This window comes from Perna viridis, chromosome 2, assembly GCF_037379345.1.
Source record: "Perna viridis isolate PV_CMFRI_1.1 ecotype Kerala chromosome 2, ASM3737934v1, whole genome shotgun sequence".
Classification (NCBI taxonomy): domain Eukaryota; kingdom Metazoa; phylum Mollusca; class Bivalvia; order Mytilida; family Mytilidae; genus Perna; species Perna viridis.
Window position 1 is genome coordinate 19,930,528 of NC_142446.1, and position 19,784 is coordinate 19,950,311.

General features: G+C 32.1%; 2 protein-coding genes across 2 annotated transcripts in view; one reads left to right on the plus strand and one right to left on the minus strand.

Moving 5' to 3' along the window:
* Positions 1–7,459, plus strand: part of LOC148623974 (uncharacterized) — a 29,161-nt gene extending 21,702 nt beyond the window's left edge. Inside the window, exons 10-11 of the mRNA XM_088566352.1 lie at positions 4,402–4,496; positions 5,866–7,459. Of these exons, the coding sequence (XP_088422478.1) occupies positions 4,402–4,496; positions 5,866–6,097 (327 nt within the window). The 3' untranslated portion in view covers positions 6,098–7,459. The remainder of the gene's footprint in view (positions 1–4,401; positions 4,497–5,865) is intronic.
* A 67-nt stretch (positions 7,460–7,526) lies between these two features.
* On the minus strand, positions 7,527–19,220 carry LOC148623975 (uncharacterized). Its single transcript, XM_088566350.1, has 15 exons — positions 19,054–19,220; positions 16,352–16,463; positions 15,231–15,342; positions 14,692–14,774; positions 14,105–14,225; positions 13,736–13,805; positions 13,078–13,281; positions 12,722–12,866; positions 12,399–12,506; positions 10,666–10,815; positions 10,214–10,375; positions 9,219–9,506; positions 8,594–8,767; positions 7,975–8,097; positions 7,527–7,654 (listed from the first exon to the last, which is right to left on the minus strand). Exons 1-15 carry the CDS (start codon positions 19,072–19,074, stop codon positions 7,539–7,541), a joined length of 1,989 nt encoding a protein of 662 aa, XP_088422476.1. The 5' UTR covers positions 19,075–19,220; the 3' UTR covers positions 7,527–7,538.
* Positions 19,221–19,784: the final 564 nt, after the last annotated feature.

Below are 19,784 nucleotides of genomic sequence, written 5' to 3' on the forward strand. Positions count from 1 at the left end.
GTTATATTATACTAAATATAAGTTTTCAAAGTTTTCAGACATGTCTTTACTGATTAAAAATTGGCGAAATGTCTTAACTCCCCTTTGTACAATTCGCTGGGTTTCTTTGGTGTCCTTGTTTGCTATAAGTTCATTAATTGCATCTTCATTGTAATTGTCGTCTAGTGTTTTTGTTTTGGGGAGAAATTAGAAAATGTACAGTAATAATGGACTGCGCAGTGGTCGGAGTGGGTGGTATACTCAATGGAAGGATGGTATACTCAAAGGAAGGGTGGTATACTTGAATACCACTTATCCTTTTATTGAATCAAAATTCTAAACTTTAATATGAAGTATAATATAAACTCATATCAGTCCTGTACTGGGTTATAATTAATTGAGGTTCATTTGATGACCAGACACACATCGCCATCTTGCCCTCATTTGGACATCGTATTGTAACTTATAATTATTACTGAAAATGTTTGCAGTCCTGATTAAGGGCTTCAACTTAACAGTTCTTATGTACACATTATATAGATGTCTTGGGACCTGTAATTAGTTTCTTTCACCTCTAGAAAAGCCGCTCAATTATTAAAACTATCAGAAACTAAAAGAGTCACCAGACTGTTTTTACAAGTCCATCACTCAAATCTAATTATCAATTTAAAAGTGCAGAATTTAAATATCAAAAGATTGCATTATTACTTGATAAAAATACAAAGTAATATTTCTACATGATTTCTCCCACTCATTGGATGTAGCTGTAAATAAAAAATAACACATCAACAAATGATAAACATGTACAAAATAAAAAAAATATATATAATGCCGAATTTTCAATGACATGACGAAATTTTTATCCTAACTGGAGTTCTCAAGATTACCTTAAAAAAACAAACAGAATATACATTGTATCTTACAATGAATTTCTTGTTATGCCTCATTGAATTTTACGACTATTACAATATACAAACGGTCAGTGTTGGTAGGTGGAATCTGGGTGTTAAACACTCCATATGTTAGTGTAACACCAAGTTTCACTCAGGTCCGACTTGAGTGTTAGAGAACCATTCCACTCGGAGTGTTGTGTAATAGTAAACTATTTGTTTCTTCCCCCTTTTTAGCTCACCTGGCCTAAAAGTGCAAGTGAGCTGCCTTTTGTCATTACTTGTTGGCTTTTGTTTTTGTCGTCTTCGTCTGTCGTCCATTGTTAACTTTTCTTTAAAAATCTTCTCCTTTGAAACAACTCAGTGGATTATTACCAAACTACCTTAAAATTTGTATCAGTTAAGAAGATCAAGTGTAAAACATAGCCGCCATTTCTCTTTTTGAACCACATGGGTCAAGTCACCAATTTCTGCATATGTCTCAAAACCTTTAAGAGATATTGGAAAATAAATGTGAGTATCCTTCTTCAGCTTGAAGAGCTCTACAAAAGTCTCCTTTGGGTCGAAATTGTTGGGCGATTCCTTGAAAGAGTTAGCCTTTAAAAAGCTAAAAATGATGGGGGTTTTTTTTGGCCAATATCTTGAAAACTATAATAGATAAAAACAAAAAAAAACATTCAATTGATGAAATGATCCATATGAGAAGGTCTACAAAGGTCTCTGTTATGTCAAGGTTGTAGGACAATTCTTTGTAAAAGTTATTGTCCTTGACAGGAGAAAAATTGAGGTTTTTGCAGTTTTTAGCTAATATGTTGAAAACTATTATGGAAAGAAAAAAACTTTTGATTGATGAAATAATTCCTATTGGATCAAAATTGGAGGACAACTCCTTGTTAGAGTTATTGCCTTTGAATGGCAAAAAAAGATCCAGTGGCATGATTCAGGCTTCTGGGAGCATCTTGTTTGAATGTGTCTTAAATATTGTTAGTCCCCTATTGGCTTTAGCTGAAGGAATTTTAGATTTGCATTCCGTCTGTCTGTCTGTCAGTCCAGAAAAAAAATTAAGTTTTCCGCATTTGTTTCCTAAACACTTTCAGATATTGAGCTGATTTTTGGTATGTAGATCTACCTTGATGAGATAAAGATCAAATTTTGGGTTTTGTTTCCCTCTGCAGATTTTTGTCCGAGTTATGGACCTTGAACTTTGAAAAATTTACCAAAATTTAAGTTTTCCACACTTTTTTTCTAAGTGCTTGCAGATATTGAGCTAATTTTTGGTATGTGAGTCTATCTTTATAAGTTACAGATCAAGTTTAGGTTTCTTTCCACTCTGCTGATTTTTGTCCCATTTATGGCCTTTGAATTAACCAAAATTTAAGTTTTCCACATTTTTTTTCTAAACACTGATTTTTGGTATTGGAGTCTTATAAGTTACAGGTCAAATTTAGGTTTTGTTCTGCTCTGCTGAATTTTGTCTGAGTTATGGCCCTTGAACTTTGAAAAAGGAGTAGGTTCGGTAAGGCCCTATTTTGGCCCCAGTATTCAACGTTTTTGAAAGATTTGTTTTGGTCTATACTAGTAAGTTTATTTGAAAGGATAATGGTGGTAGAAAATACATCTCAGCCGATCTTGCCGATATCATGAATGTTTTTGACCAAATAGCAGTCAAAATTAATATATATTAGTGAAATCTTCATTTTATTGCATTTTTGCACATATTTTCGATGGTTTTGGTCTGAACGGGAGTGGCTCCATCCATTTTTATCCAAAATATTGACATATATGTTGTATCTTACAATACTACACAACATATATAAAGATCAAGAATAAACACGCCTGCGGCCACATTCGTGTTTCACAAAAACCGTCAGAAACATGCTGAAATATTGAGACTTTGTGGATTTTCATCATTTAGGCAACTTTTCTCTTTTGGCCTAAATCTTATTGAACTAGCTGGTGTAAACACTTATGTATACAAAATCAATAATAATCTTAGTTTTGAAAAATTTCAAATTCTGAGGCCATAACCAAACCTTCTTCTTTATCAAAATTTAAGTTTTCCACACTTTTTTTTCCTAAATGCTTACAGATATTGAGCTAATTTTTGTTATGTGAGTCTACCCTTATAAGTTACAGATCAAGTTTAAGTTTTGTACGGCTTAGCTAATTTTTGTCTTGAGTTATGACCCTTGAATTTAGTTAAATTTAAGTTTTCCACACTTTCTTCTAAATGCTTGCAGATATTGAACTGATTTTTGGTATGTGAATCTATCTTGATGAGTTACAGGTCAAGTTAAGGTTTTGTTCTGCTACGCTAATTTTTGTCTGAGTTATGGACCTTGAATTTACTGAAATTCAAGTTTTCACACTTTTTTTCAATAAAAAAAAAAAAAATATTTTAACAAAATTTAACATAGGGGTCAGATTGCAGTTTTTTTGCAAATAACTAAAAAAAACAATGCCTTTAGCAAATATCTGGCATAGGATAATTTTGTTCAGCATCATGAGATGGACCTATGCCAAAATTTTCAAAACAGTTGGTCAACTGATGTAGGAGTTATGGCTCCTGAAACAGGTTTTTTTTGCATTTTTCGCATGTGCAATCTTCTTCTCAAAATCCATTGCACAAAATTCAATGAAAGTTGGCATTTATGTTCCTTAGGGTATCCCACACATAATGATCTTTGGGATTGTTGATTCATGAAAAAACATGGCCACCGTTACTAAAAATAGAACATAGGGGTCAGATGGCAGTTCTTTGCAAATAACTCAAAAACCGTTGCCTTTAGCAAATGAGTAATATTGTTCAACATCATGAGACAGACCTATGCCAAAATTTTCAAAACTATTGGTCAACTGATGTAGGAGTTACGACCCCTGAAATAGTTTTTTTTTTTTTTGTATTTTCGCATGTGCAACTTTGAAAATCTTCTTCTCAAAATCCATTGCACAGAATTCAATGAAAGTTGGCATTTATTTTCCTTTGGGTATCCCACACAAAATGACCTTTGGGATTGTTGATTCATGAAAAAACATGGCTGCTGTTACTAAAAATAGAACATAGGGGTCAGATGGCACTGAAACAGTTTTTTTGTTACTTTTTTTTCACATGTACAACTTTGAAAATCTTCTTCTCTAAAATCATTTAAGATCATTGAATGAAAATAAGAATAATAGTTCTTTAGTGTATTGTGCTCAAAATAACTGTTGTGATTTTTAATCCATGAATAGATATGGCTGCCTATACTAAAAATGGAACTTAGGGGTCATAAGACAGGTTTTTGAAAAGAAATTCAAAAATTGTTGCCTTTAGCAAAATTCTGGTTTAGGTCATGAAAATGCTATGAAAAGCATTTCCTGCATTTGACAATTAAGTTGATTTTAACTTAGCCTGTCTCATTCCTCAAGTTTTTCAAATAAGCAAATGGTTAACCAGGTGAGAGCCTCTCTTGAGCCTGTAGTTATGAAATACATAAATGTACTGTTTTATGTTGACTGATATGTAAAACTGAAATTTGATTAATAATTCCAGAGATTGATAGATATGGCAGCATTAGAGATGTATAATTCAGATCTACATATGCACCCAGAGAATTATCCTGAATCAGTCAACAATGTTTTGGCTCAGTAAGTTTTTGAAATGTTATTATACATAGTCATGTCAATTTTGACATGACATATGGTATACTATGGTATACTCCTGTCCGTTCGTTGTCAACACTTTGTACAATAACTCAAGATGCTTTAAGACATTTAGATAAAACTTTAGTCAATTGCTCTAATGATGGGAGAAAGCTGCCTTTAATTTCACATTAATTTTGAACATTTACGGTAGTATTTGAGTTACAGGGTTTTTTACATTTAAAAAAAAGGGGGCGGTTTTTTTCGGTTTTTGATCTCTGAAAACGCTGTAAGCAAATGCCAAGAAACTTTAGGATATTCTTTGTATCCATAGTCATAGGCTCCCTTTTGTTTTTTTTTATAAAATTTCATGTTTTCCATTTTTGGCACTTTTTCATAAAAAGCAGGGTAGTTTATCTGTTTTCGTGCTTTAACTTTTTTTTCAGCCAAGGTCACAGAACTTTGAGATATTCTTGGTCATGGGCATCTATTTGTTTTCCGTAAAATTTTGATTTTGCATGTTTCGATTTTTTGACCTTTTTTTTTTTATAAAATTGAGGATAGTTTTTCTATTTTCATGCTCTAATTCAAAATGGCTTCTATCAAATGTCATGACATTGTGGTGGTTTATTGCTTTAATTTCTATTCATCATACCTTACTGAAACAATTTTGGGATTTAAAGAAAGCACTTTGTCCACCTGTCTGTTTATCTGTTCATTTTATCTTTATAAGTATTTGCAGTCAAACATTGGTAGCTCAAACTCCAAGGAATCATTCAAATGTGTTTGATTTATAGGGAGTTTTAGAAATTAAAGTTTGAAGATTTCCATATTTTTTTGCCTTGCTGGTCAACTTAGAAAGTGCTAAGTTTGGGAAGTTTTTGGAATATTTTTCATTCGCTTTAGAAAGGTTTCTTTGATTTGTAGACAATAAAAAATGCTTTGTTCACTTTAAAAGCTTTCAGAGTTCATGTCAGTGGGTCAATAACTTATTTTTATTTAATATTCTTTGATTCTTTTATCAAGCCAAGTTCAGAACATTCTCAAACTTCAGTCAGTTCCATGTTAGATTGAAGCTACCTTATTAGTGATGACATAAGTATTACCTGTAACAGCCTAAAATGCAACTTTGGTTAGTAATAGGGCTTAAGTTTTCCCCACCTTTTCTTACCTAAGCAGACCCAATGGCTGACAAGTTTGTGAGGGTTATTCTCTTCAGATTTTTTTCGGAGTGGGCCCAGTAGTAAGTTCAGTGTTTGTGAACGATAATTCAAATATATTATTCACTGTTTGAAAATTGAAAAACTAATGGTACCAAGTAATGTTTCCTGTTGACAAATGGCATTCTAATTTTATTTTGATATATTTTAAACAGGAGATCAGTATGTGATTGTTGCCAAGGTGCCCTGTACGGACCTGGGTTAAGGATTATCAGACCAGTTAGTAAACTGCATGGTATAAAGAACCTGCCATTTATCTTCAGAGCATGTTCTCCTGGATGTTTACAAAATTTTAAGATGAGTAAAGAGACATTATCAGAGGTGTTGTATGGTGTACAAGAAAGGGATTATGGGAATGATGAGGAGGAAGAGCAAGAAGAATTTTGAAGTAAAAATGTGATAAAAGGGAGAGTGAATGTATGATTGAAAGATAATAAAATGTAAAAGTATAGGAATATTGTGTGTGAGGAAAGAATGATTTTTTGTATGTATAGAAATGATTAGTTCCTTCAATATTTCTTCTGCTTTATTTAAAACATTTTTGCTCAACCTAGTCTTATCATGAAACTAACTTTAATTTATGTATATACTCATTGCAAAATTTTGTATGTAAATGTGTTTTAGTTTGATAATTCTTGTTCTATAGAAACTTTTTCAACAAAGCTGTTTGTATGATATGTAAATCATCTAAGAGAACCATGTATTAACAACCAAGCTTTTTAAAAAGTTTTCCTAACAGCTTTCAAAGAATTGTGTAAATGGTGGTCATGTGTTATTTTAGATAAATGTTTATACTAAATATTGATTTATATCTATGTATATATACATATTTATCAATAATGGACTTTTAAAGAAGTCAGTTTGTTATATATGGAGTTATTAAGTTTATATTCAGATGGATCCATTTAAAACTTATTGACTGAGAAAAACTCTGTAATTTATAACAAATGTAAAAGGTGCATTTCAGAAATGATATTTCATTTTGTGTATTCAATATTCAAATTCAGTTTGTCATTTTCACCTTAAAAATAAATTTCATCTAAGACAAAGCATTTGGAAATTTGGCAAAAAAAAAACAATTGCCATGGCAACTTTTGAATCTTCTTGAAATCTCAAAATATTGACTGGGCATGTCAGACACTTTCTAAAAACCAAGTTTCATCCAAATCAAATAATTTTGAAATTTTGGCTGGAAAATTCTTTTTTTTTTTCTTTTTTGATTTGCATCGTCCTGCGCAGCTTGTTAAACTAAATTAAAAAGTTCTTTGCTACCTAGGTTTCTGAGCAATTTGAATGGATTATATCCATTTCTAATTTTAGAAACATAGTGTCAATTTATATTAAAATAGAAACATAGCATCCTTATACATTTAAATAGAAATATGGCTTAATGTACGCTGAATATCCTGAATATCTTGTGGCCTTGATAACCAATGAAAATAAAAGAATACCACACCATATGTAATACATATATATATCAAAGACAGAACTATCCACTTGAAATATGAGGAATATATTACTTTTAATTTGTGAATTCTATAGGACTTGAACCTTTACACAATTATAATTATTTTGTTATGCATCTTGATTTGGATGTTTAAAGAAACTAGGAATGAGTGAAAGACTACATTTATATTTTTGTAAGTACTGTGATATTTCTGTTGTGAAAATTGTGTGACTGTGATATATTTGGTCTGCGATATTTTTTAGCATAGTTTTGTTTTAAGCTGAATAAAATACTTTATTTTGTGCAAGGGTCAATTTTTTTTATATGGACATGATTTTGTGTCAGTAAGTACATCAGTTATTAAAAGTATAACAAAAAAAGTTAATTTATTAAAATTAAAATAAATAGCATAAAAAACAAACTTAAAACACTTCCACAAGCAGTTGTTCCTCCATTCTCATAACTTGCTATCACTTGTTGGGCTGCTTGCTTCAACCCTGTAATAAAAAAGTATTTATAAATAACCACCGGTGCCACTTATGTATGTCAAACTCTGTCCTGTTTATAGTAGAAGTAGAGATGATATCTCACCCTGATAATTGTGGTACTGCTTCGTTACTATACTTGATAAAGTTCATCTTTATAATTTGTTATAAACAACAACAAATAATAACAATTATGGATTTAGTGTGCATTCGACAAATTTGACTTTCAAGACTTCGAGGTTCTTTGAATTTATGTTTCATTCTTTTGAATATTAAAAATTGTGTCGGACCAGTACTAACCCTTTATAGATTGATAACACTATCCAACTTACCTGCTGTACAACTCCTACAAGATTTCATACAATATTTCAGCATGTATCCAGGATTAATTACACAGTGTTGATGGTCTGCCCAAACCTGGCAGTCACTGTTTTTGTTGACACAATTTAAGTCATCTTTGGGAAAAAAAGGAATAGAATGCCGACTAAGTTGTATTACACTTCACTTAAAATCTTATTTTATTATATGATAAATGTTTATAGAAACCCTGTTTCAGTTTGGATTTGAAACATGAATGAATAATTGTTAACAGAAATCAATTTTTACACATATACCATAGAGACAATTAACGATTATAATGTAGGTTTAATTTGGCACAATAAATAAAAGCACATTAAAATGTCCTATAAATTTGAAATGAAAAATCACAAAATCACAAAAACTGGGAGGGGTCTTCCTTTAATGAGATATAAATTCTATTTAAAAAAATCATTTGAAATTCCCCCTTTTTGGGGGGATATTGTAGTTGTGAACGGATGGACAAAAGTTATATCATAATACGTGTCACAAAAGATTGACCTTAAATCGAAATGCATTTTTTTTTTCAGTTAAGCAAAATACAACCTTGCTTAAAAAATCTAGAATGTATTATTGGTTTAGGATAAGTTGTACCTGTTCCACCGTTACCACCTCCACCCCCGCCTCCTGTATTACCAGTTGATGTATCTGTACAAACTTTACATGATCTCATACAGTTAGCTTCCATAAATAGTGGATTAATTTTGCAATGGTCATATTTAGCCCACACGTCACAGTCTTTGTCAGGATAACGGTTTACACAATCCTCTGTAACATCAAATAATATATATACATACCCATGCATTTCTAAAGCAATTTTCACATCTATATTCATGGTTTCAGTTGTGAAAGTTAGAAATTTAATCCATTATTATGTCTTGGCCTCGTTCAAGATTATTCAGTATTCAGTCATCCTAGTGGATGACCATTTTTTAATATTGAGGGCCTAGTTATTTTTGTTGGATCGGAAAAAATATTTCAACCAGTTAAGGACCAGAAAATGTTTTCTTTTTCCACTGTACTGAACACTCTGGACTAAAGATCAGAACTTATTTTCCGGTAGATGTAGGTCATAGTATTCATTTTTAACTTTTTCCAATCCCAAGATATTTAAAAAATGTGTCAGCCCGTTGGTTGTACTATTTTTCTCACATGAAATTAGTCTTGTTCCCTTTTTTACATCACAAAAAACTGTATCCAAAGTGCAGGTTTTACTGACCTACTGGCCTCTTAGTAGTAATCTGGGTAGTTATGGTAGGAGGTCTCGTCGTAGGTCTTCTTGTCGTCCTAATTGTTGGTCTTGTTGTTCTACTGCTGCGAGTAGTTGAGCCTGGGTTAATTGGAGTGGAAAACGGCGGTGTAGTCTCTTGTCCTCTATCATTGACTTCGCATGTGAAACATGCTTTTCTACAATTCAAAGGCATCCAACGTGGATTAATTATACATTCTCCTTGTCTTGCCCATCTCTCACATGCTGTGTCGTTCGTATAAGCATTTGCACACTGGGCTGTGAATAGAATAACAAAAGCTTATTTAAATACTAAATGACTAGTACTTGGATGCACATATATTGTAATACAGTTTTCTTAAAATAATATTGTTATAATATTTTTGACCTGAGAATATATGTATGTGTGTAGCATATATATTAAGGCATAAGGACGAATCCATCCCACTCCCAATGACTTAAAGAGTAATCAAGGGAACCAAGGTTATCAAGTTGTATTTTCGTTAATATGGTAACGTGACATGCTGTGAGGAATTTTGGTTATTTCCACTTGTGTGCAACTTCGAATCATTTAGCTCATGCAAATGATAGTGGAAAAGTGAAAAGTTTCGTCGCAAATCTCTCGCCCCCCTCCATTATTATAGTGATTTAAAAAAAAAAGACGATTATAATCTTCGCTGTAATGAGTTGTATGTAGTTAGCAATTTTGGTTGCAGCAAAGTATCAGATTAGTGTTTGAGAAACTTTGGACTTTATAATGATGTACATTTGTGAATGACCTGTCGCAGAAATATTCCGCTAAATATTGAATTACAGGAACCGTGGTTTCTGCTAAATAGACGGAGCATAAAAAATCAGCACATGCAAAAATAGTTGAAGAAATTGCTTGTACTACTGAATTGAATGATTCTTGATAGGGATATTCTTACTTTAAATCGACTCGCATAGTTGGTTTTGTGTGTGTGTTATCAGTGTATATTACTTACTTAATAGTGGCGTACGGTTTAGATTATAGTCATCACAATAACCGCAAGACTTTTTGCAGAATACTTTCATGAAATGTTCAGCTACTCTGCAATCTCCTACCTCATCTTTCCATTTCTTACAGACATCATCATCATATATATTTACGCATAGGTTCTGTGAATCTATAATTGATTTATGAACATTGAAGGGGTAAGTTTTAAGTTCATTCTTAAACGTTAATATGATTTAAAGTAATATTATTAATGCCTTTCAATGCAAAGCAAAACGAATATTAAGAATAAAACCATTTACCATGACAATCCGCACATAGAAGTAACAATTGTATTTGCAGAGTATAACAATGTTCTAGCTTGTTATGATAAAAATAATATTTTAATAATATTTTCAATTCTATATTCAATCGTATTAATATAATTCGAGCTTATACTTTATTAATTTAAAATCAATGTACCTGGCAAATCTTTCCTCTCGTTTCCACATTGTCCACAGGCCCTTGCACAGTTACTGGACATAAATCTAGCGTTAGCTTCACATTCACCTTGCCTAGCCCATATATAACATTGCCAGTTTTCTCTATCCGTCCGAGCATTGTTGTTGCATGCTGATGAAATAAAAGATGAAAACCTTATGAAAGATATTTGCACAGTAAATCTTGCTTGCTCAGTTTCCAAATGCAGAACATTGACTTCCGCATGTATGTTATCAGGTGTGTGTGTGCGTGTTGATGATGCATCTCTTACATAACATAGAGAATTACTTGTTGGTTATCATTTACAGAAAAGGAAGTTTCATATTTATTTTTCTTTGTTGGTTGTCGTTTATAACATTTGTATGTGTATATTTTCTTGATGATTGTTGCTTATAACATTCAAGTTCTGTATGTTTTTGTTTCCTGGTTGTCACCTATATCATATAAGGTTCTGTGTGTTTTTGTTTCCTGGTTGTCACCTATATCGTATGAAATTCTGTATATTTTTATTAGCCTGACGTCACCTATATCATATAAGGTTCTGTATGTTTTTGCTTCCTGGTTGTCACTTATATCATATAAGGTTCTGTATGTTTTTGTTTCCTGGTTGTCTCCTATATCATATAAGGTTCTGTATGTTTTGTTGCTGGTTGTCACCTATCTCATATGGAGTTATATATGTTTTTGTATTCTCGTTGTCGTTTACAACAGACATAAATGTGTTTTTGTTTGCTAATTGCCGCTTATTACATACAGGTTTCTGTTTTATTCGTCTCCGTGTTTTCCCATATGACATACGGGCTTCTGTCTCATTTTGTTTCCTTGACGGTTGTCGCATTACATAAGGAATTCTTTTTCTTTTATATGTTTGGTCATAAACAGGTTCTTCTTCTTTTTGCTTACCCGTTGTCGCTTATCATAAACAGGGTACTTTCTCTTTTAAAATTTGTCCGTCGATTCTTATCATAAACAGGGTTCTTTATCATTTTTTCCTGTTGTCGCTTATCATCAACAGAGTTTCTTCTCTTTTTTGTTTGCCTGTTGTCGCTTATCATAAACAGGATTCTGTCTCTTTTTTATGTTTGCTAGTTGTCGCTTATCACAAACAGGGTTCTTTCTCTTTTTTTAATATGCGCGGGGTTCTGTCACTTTCTTGTTCACCTGATGTCGTATATTACATACAGGGTTCTGTCTCTTTTTGTTTGTCCCATTGTCGCTTATTTAAAACCGGGTTCTGTCTTTTCTTGTATGCCCGTTGCCGCTTATTAAAGTCGGGATTCTATCTCATTTTGTTCTCTTGACTGTTGTTGCTTTTTACATAAGGGATTATTTCACTTTTTGTTTGCCCTTTGTCGCTGATAGTTCTTATGATATTGATTAATTATCGCTTATAACATAGGGAGTTCTACTTTGAGTTGCTGGTTGTCAGTTATATCTATATGTTGACATTAATGTTTTGATTGCATATTTTCTCTTATAACTTATGTAGTTCTATATGTTTCTGTTTGCTGGTTGTCGCTAATTACGTACGGTACGGAGTTCTGCATGTTGTCACTTTTACAGACGGAGTTCTGTATATGTTTTTTGTTTATTGGTTGTCGCTTTTTACATACAGATTTCTATATTGGCATTGTCTGGGTTCAATTTTGGCCTTTTTAATTTTTTTAAATTGTCTTTTATTTCAATTGTACTTGTTTTTGAAAAAAAATACTTACAATTATCTCGTGTTGTTCCTCTTTCGCAGTCACGAGATCCATCTGGACAAATACAATTACAGTTTTGATCTAGATAACCCCTGCCTTCACAAACCTTTCCTTCACATTCTGGAAATTAAAATAAATCAATTTTGCTAAAAATACAACACAAGTAAATTGTTCAAGTAAATAAATACAAAATCTATCTTTATTTTCATAAAACAAAGAAGATGCCTTCAGAAAAGTCGACATATCGTATCCTATATTAGAGTAAACAATATTGCGTCAAGTTGAAAAATAGTGGACCGTTAATTCTATTAATTATAGTTTGATAAACCACATACCTTGTGATGTACGTACACACTGGTACATTCTATTTACGATTTCCACGTCAGTAAACGACAATTCTTTAGCATAAACACGACCAATTTCGTCCTCCCTAGCAGCTTGTTTAGCCCGAATCGTTTGTAAGTTGTTACCAGAAAACGCCTATCAAATGTTATCATAATCAATTTATATAGGTAGTTTAGGACATTTCGAAGATGCATACATTACATCAACTGAAACACATATAAATCTGGATGGGAACCATAATACTATTTAATACATAACTTTTAAAATACATTTCCTGACTTGAAATTCTTATTAGTTTGCCAAATTATTACACTAGACGATAAAAGTCACAGAAAAAAAAACTTACTTTTACCCCATAGTGCATCACAGAAGAGTATTCGTATTGAACATTATGGCCTGATATTGCATTAGGATTGTATTTCTGGAACCATATCCGCATTGCTGGTTCTACATTCTCATACACAATGGTGATATAGTCGTCTCGGATAGGTCTCTGGTGTTCATGTACAACTCCTAAGGCATGAGCAATCTCATGTAAATATAAACCTTTCTGAAATTAAAAAAAAATTGAGACCAAACAAATTACTTTAGTTTCTAAAATCAAAGTTGATATTTCACATGTATACTAAACAAAAAGGAAAAGTAGAAATAGGGAAATATTATTTTGCAGATGTATCTCATTCTTTCACATTAGTATTGTAATACATTTGTATATGAAAATTACATGTGCATCAAACTAGTTACTCCTTTTACGAATTCAGCGTCCCCGAACTGATATTGACCTGATGCAAACAAATGTAATTTTTATATGATTATCATCCTAATGCAATGATGCATAGAAAAATATATCTGCATAATATTATAAATATCAACATGAGTCACGTTTTTCAAGTATGTTATAGAATTTATTTAAAAAAAAAATTTTTTTACATATAAAAACATGTATTTTTCGTGTTTCTGTTGCCAATGTTACAGATTTACCTGATCCACTCATCTATACTTACAAATCTACAACCACTTTTATCGAGGTTCAGAGCTTGCCTACCGCCAACCATCCCTAACTGGGAATTACAACTACAAGATGGAAACTTATATATTAATCATATAAAACAATTAAACTACAAACTTGCTAGTTGTGAATGATCTTAAGTTGACCATTTAACATACATCAACAACGTCTCTTTTTATCATTACTGTTAAAAACAACTGGTCATGATTTCGGTAAACACTGGCAAAAAACCCTGTTTCGAAATGTATTTAACTGTAACATTGAACAAATATGGTTAATGAAATGTAAATGTAAACATATTAACCGCAGGAAAACATCGGAAGGATATGACGTGAAAGTTTGATAAACGTTCTTCGAGACATACCCCAATCCGTCCTGAAAATAAACATAATTGGTATCTGTTGACCCAGCTTCGTGAAATCGAACGCATGTATATTTTTCCCACTCCCTCATTGCAACCTTTATCATCCATTGTTCGTAGGCACCTGTAAAAAATCAAACTAAAATAAATCATTGGGTTTGTTATTTTGATAATTTGTTTTTGTGCCGTTACCTGCTTATCTTATATCATCGAAGATTGGTACTGTGCCGTTACCTGCTTATCTTATATCATCGAGGATTGGTACTACTAATGGCGTCCTCGAACAAAGAATTCCAGTAACTCACTTTACTTTCCTTGCCTGTATCATTATCCAAACACAGATATAAACAGCAAAGGTATTAGTAAACTTTTTTTAGGTTTGAAGGTCATACAAGTTGAATGTAGATATCGCAAGAAGAAGTAAAGCATGCCAAACCATGAACAAAACGAAAAGTTGTCGAAACTAACAGTGTTAATTCTACTTCTCATTAAACATTTAAATGAAACAATTTAAATCTTCCTGAAACAGAACGTATCCTTAGGTGACAGATTAAAAGTGGTTAAGGTTACACAGTCCTACGCGTACTTACTAAAGTGGTTGGGTGCAAATTTGTATGGGACACGTCCGCTCGGCCAATATACACTCGCATCACTGGTTGCCTTCCTCTTTGACCTAAATAAAACAATTAGTTATCAGTCACTGACAACTTCCGTCTGGTGATACTTCACTCATCCTATATGGTAGATGTACTACTTCCGATAGACGTCACGAACCATAACGGATATCGTGTATGGCATATAAGTATTAAATGAAATGAATACCGGTATAATAATAGTATTCAATTAAATGAATATACAAACATAGTTAATCAAGGAATGATACTATGTACATGGAGCAGATTAATCCCTTTTATGTATGAAATATACAATGTTTACAATGAAGGCTTTTCTTATCTTACAACACTTTTAGAATGATTTTCCGTAATCAAATGATCAAACTTATAAGTCAGATTTTTTTTATCATTATAATTCATTTATTTACAATATAATTTAAAACATGACATTAGTTACAACTGTCATGTTTACTACCAACTACATTTTGTAAAACTTTATTACAAAATATGTGTACCTGTTTCCAGTTTTGTTTCCATACAAGGCTTCATACTGTTTATTTGTCAACATCATATCCAATTCAGCCAATTTTTTGTCTGGATCTGGTAGAGTAAGACTTGCAGCAATTTCTTTTTTTTTTTTTTTTTTGGAAAATAAGATAATTTTGATTAATGTATCATCAATATAAATGAACATCGTATTATAAATTTTTAATAGCCGCTGAATAAGGTAATGTGACACTTCTGCATTTAGTAATTTCATCACCGTACCGGTGCACCTGGTCCATGCTCCCAGTTTTTAGTGGAGTCCGAGTTGCTCATTTACTTTTGTTACTTTGTATGTATGATTTTAATTACTTTATGTTCTTTGTTGTGTATGTCTGTTTTCCATGTCTGGTCTTTGTCCCTGGATTACATTCTTTTGATTACCGCTATAACGTTGGTTCCCTTGATTACTCTTTCCTCATTTTGGCCTACCCTTTGGTAGTTAGTTTTTTAGTGTTAAAGATTTGAGAACCCAGGAGATGGAAAAAGTTATAGCTTTAAAATTAAAACGTAGCATGATAATAAAAACTTAAATAATAAAAAGGAAAAATAAAAAGTAATTGTAAAATGCGATGTTAAACCTATACCAATTTTTAACCCATACCAGTTTGGTTAAGGTAAAATAAACGCACACACACACACACACACAGAAAAAGAACACCAGAATGACTATCGCGATATTGGTCGAGACGTTCTAACATTTCTGGTTATATATAACTTTTTTTTCAATGGAGAAATAACATTTTGTGATCAAATTAATACCCTGCGAAGTGTGTTGTTTAATTCGAATTTATGTTAACGCTCAGTGCTTACGGGCCTTAAAATTGATTTTTTTATAACGTGACACAATTTTAGATGAGCAAAACACAAAACTTTTTCCATTTTTTTAATTCAATAACGTCTGAGTCAGTGTTTTAAGGTTGCATGAAAAGGTGCATATACAGCGAGCCTGAACGTCCATAGGAATTATAAAACTTTCGAATCATAACATTTTATTGAACAAAGCAAAAGCAGAGCAAAATTAATGCTTTGTTAAAAATGTATATAAATTGTAATTAGCTTCATGCCACTGAGTAGTTGCAAAAGGACCTACTGTTACTGCCTCCCATGGCTCTAAGTATTATCTGATCAAATGTTAAATCTTTTGGGAGATCAGTTCTGTCCCTCTGGGCAATGACGGTATACATACAGCAAGCAACACATATCTAAAACAGAAAATATTATTGTACAAGGTTGTAAAATGTGTGAGACACGTATTCAAAAGGTCTTAATGTTTGTACTGTATGTACATGTATCATACTTGTTAAAAAAAAGTCTGTATTCCCCTTAATGATCTAGGACCTCTATGACACAAACGATCACATATGTACCAATAGCAAGATTATTAATATTTTTATACTCTGCCAATTCTAAAGCCATGCAGAAATCATTACTGACAAACGTATAAGACCTCGCTTCAACATGGTTTAGATCTATTCTGATATTTCAGAAGTTGCTTACACAGGGTTGGGTATATATTCATGACGACCTAAGTTAAACATGAAACAACAAAGGAATTTAAAAAAAAGCCATCGGAAAATTTATCATGTAAATATACCATGTCCACAATTTCACTATTTTTGGGATCAGCAGATGTAATCAAGCACCTATACATTAAAATCTTAGTAGTTAGTGTGAAAGTATCAAAGAAATGAGAATGGCATTTTTTTCTTACGCTTCATTCAACTGAACATCAAGAAACCCAATAAAGTGTCAGATTTTGCAAGTTATTGACGATGTCAAAGTGTTTTGTAGCAAAGTATGAATTGATGAATTAAATATTTACTTATCCAATCAAATATACCAAATTTATAGATATTCATTTAATCTTATAAGCTTTAATCTTATTTCTGTTCTCGTAAATTAAGCCCCGAAAAGAAAAAAAAATCTAACAAATCTTAAAAAGAATGAACAAACTTTCAAAAATAAAGCAACTATTGATATTCTCGTTTAAATGGCTACACAGAAATCCATATTAAGAGTAATCAAGGGAACCAAGATTCTATCGGAATCAAAAGAATGTAATCCAGGGACAAAGACCAAACATCGGAAACAGACACCAAAGAACATAAAATTACCAAAATAATACATACATATTAACAAAAGTAAATGGGCAACTCGGACTCCACACTAAAAACTGAAAACTAGATACACCCGCCGTGTTGGTCATAAAAAGGTCAAGTCCGGGGTAGACGGAAAAGGAAAACTACGACACATTGAACAAATCAGTATTTATGGTGCAGATGGATACACCGTTACGATTCACGAGTTCATAATGACGACTATAAATCCATTACTTTCTTAAGCATAAAATGTATAATTCTGTTGAGCATTTAATCACAGGCCGATATTTAGATAAACTTTCTGTTGAAATACTTATCTTTCCTAGTGCATCGATTCAATGGTTGCATTTGTATAGATCTTAATCAATTTATATAGTATAAGAGTCGCAAAAATTTATTAAATAATAGCACTTATTATGTGGGACAATTAATTAAGAGTTTTTCGCGCACATGATCACTATATATGACTACATGATCATATAAATGTTTTTAGATGTATTCAATAAGATTACCTAAAGCGGTGGAACTTTAAAAAGTTGTGTCACATTGTATTTCATTATAAAATATTCTCAATTGGTTAAAAAAGATAACAAACTTAAACCTACTCTAGAATTTTAATGGTGTGACAAAGTACTTTTTTCTGATATTGTTTCATCCACTTGTTGTCTCACCGAGCAGTTTTTTAACTCCTTAATTGGCATACACTTATCACATTAACGTCTACGGACAGAGATCCTGACTCAGTTCATTTAAATCTCTTGACGGAAACAAAACTCATTCAAATTACCAGACAGAGACTTAATTCACTAAAGCAGCTGAATTTTACTTTAATATTTGCATAACAAACTGTAGGTCGCAATGCATCGAATGCCCTTCGAATGTGTAGTATTTTGCTAAAGTTCACTTTTAATGACATGCTAATCATTGTACATGATAGATAAGTGCGTTTTGTTACAGTAATATATGATTCATCGCATTTAACAAGGCACACGACCACCTGCCATAATACAATTTGATCAGACATTTGGCCGTCTGTTTAAAATAAAAAAAAAGAAAGATAATTAAAATGGCTTTCGAATCTTGAAAAAAGCTAGCTAAGACAAGCGTTTAGGAAATCAAAATCGTGTACAGGGACGGCATGATGTTGAAAAATACTAAATTACAAAAACATCAAAATCTTTCATCTCCTAGTTTATTTACTTGTGGTAAAGAAAGACAAAGCAGGTAAACGTTGGATTGTTTTGGTTTTCAATGGTCTTATTGGTCTTACTCAAGAATTTCACGATATTTTGCATTAATCAAGTTTAAGAAACTCCTCGGAATAAAGATATTATTTTTACCAATACAAAAATCTAATTCACGGTATAATCGCCTTTAATAAATTGCATCAGAGATGTCTGGAATTCTATAGAACACGTTCTTTTTTTAATCCTCATAAATGACGGTTTACAGGGGGTTCTTCACTGGCTTTTTCTAAGCTACGATGGAATACATTAGCAGTAAGAAATAAAAGTAAAATAAGGTTTAAATGAAATAAATGTTTTTGTTCCATTTTTCAGTAGTTCTTTGAAACCACCAAAGTAAGCAGAACGTTAAGATATCCGTTGTTTTTTTTCTGTGTCTGAAATCATTACTTACATAATTAACAACCCTAAAACTTGCATCTTCTAAATATAAATGAATTAATACTTACTATCAGTTTAATTGTCCGCATTTTGAACAGTCCACAATCACAACAATCTTTAATAAGTTTAACCACTTTGAATATCTATCAATGTTTATATACTAATTGGAGTTCAGGAAGTTCAAACAGTCACTAAATACGGACTGCCTTTCTTCAGGTACAGTCTTAATTGTGTGGGATATGTGATGATAAAACGGAAGGAAACTGTAGATGATAGTACGTTGTTGATAGTTTTCTTTTTATCATGTAATTAAATTGATCATTTTACCGATGTTGTGAACTAAATGAAAAGACATATGGATGACAATAGTCGGTGTTCTTCAGCATGTGGTTGACAAGCTTTTTTGATTGAGAATAAAGCCAAATATGAACGACTTCTCATTGACGTTTATCATATTTTAAGTGCACAATTTATCGTGGGAGCTGAGTCATGGTTCCAAAAAGGGTTTTAGTTCTGTAAAACCAATTGGTTTTTGAAATTAATATGAATCTAAAATACCTATACTTAAATTCTTAAGGAAGAACAGGTCTAACTTATTGTGAATCACAACTAAAAATAATTTGATCGACTACAGTAATTACCATTGCCCTCTTCATCCATCGAAGTCACGCCTTTAAGGTGACAATACTAAATAAGTCGTATTTTACAATTATTCATTTCACGTACATTAAGTATTATAAATGACTAAAACAATGACGTTCACTGCATTGTATACGCCGTTGAGTCGGTAGCTTAGTGA

What these genes read in the sequence shown, in the direction of transcription:
- LOC148623975 (XM_088566350.1), bottom strand. Translation starts at nt 19,074, where the DNA reads ATGCGGACAATTAAACTGATA. An exon ending in TGCGGACAATTAAACTGATA is followed by an intron (nt 16,464 to 19,053) that starts GTAAGTATTAAT and finishes TTTCTGTTTTAG; the next exon opens with ATATGTGTTGCTTGCTGTAT. An exon ending in GGAAACAAAACTGGAAACAG is followed by an intron (nt 14,775 to 15,230) that starts GTACACATATTT and finishes TGTTTTATTTAG; the next exon opens with GTCAAAGAGGAAGGCAACCA.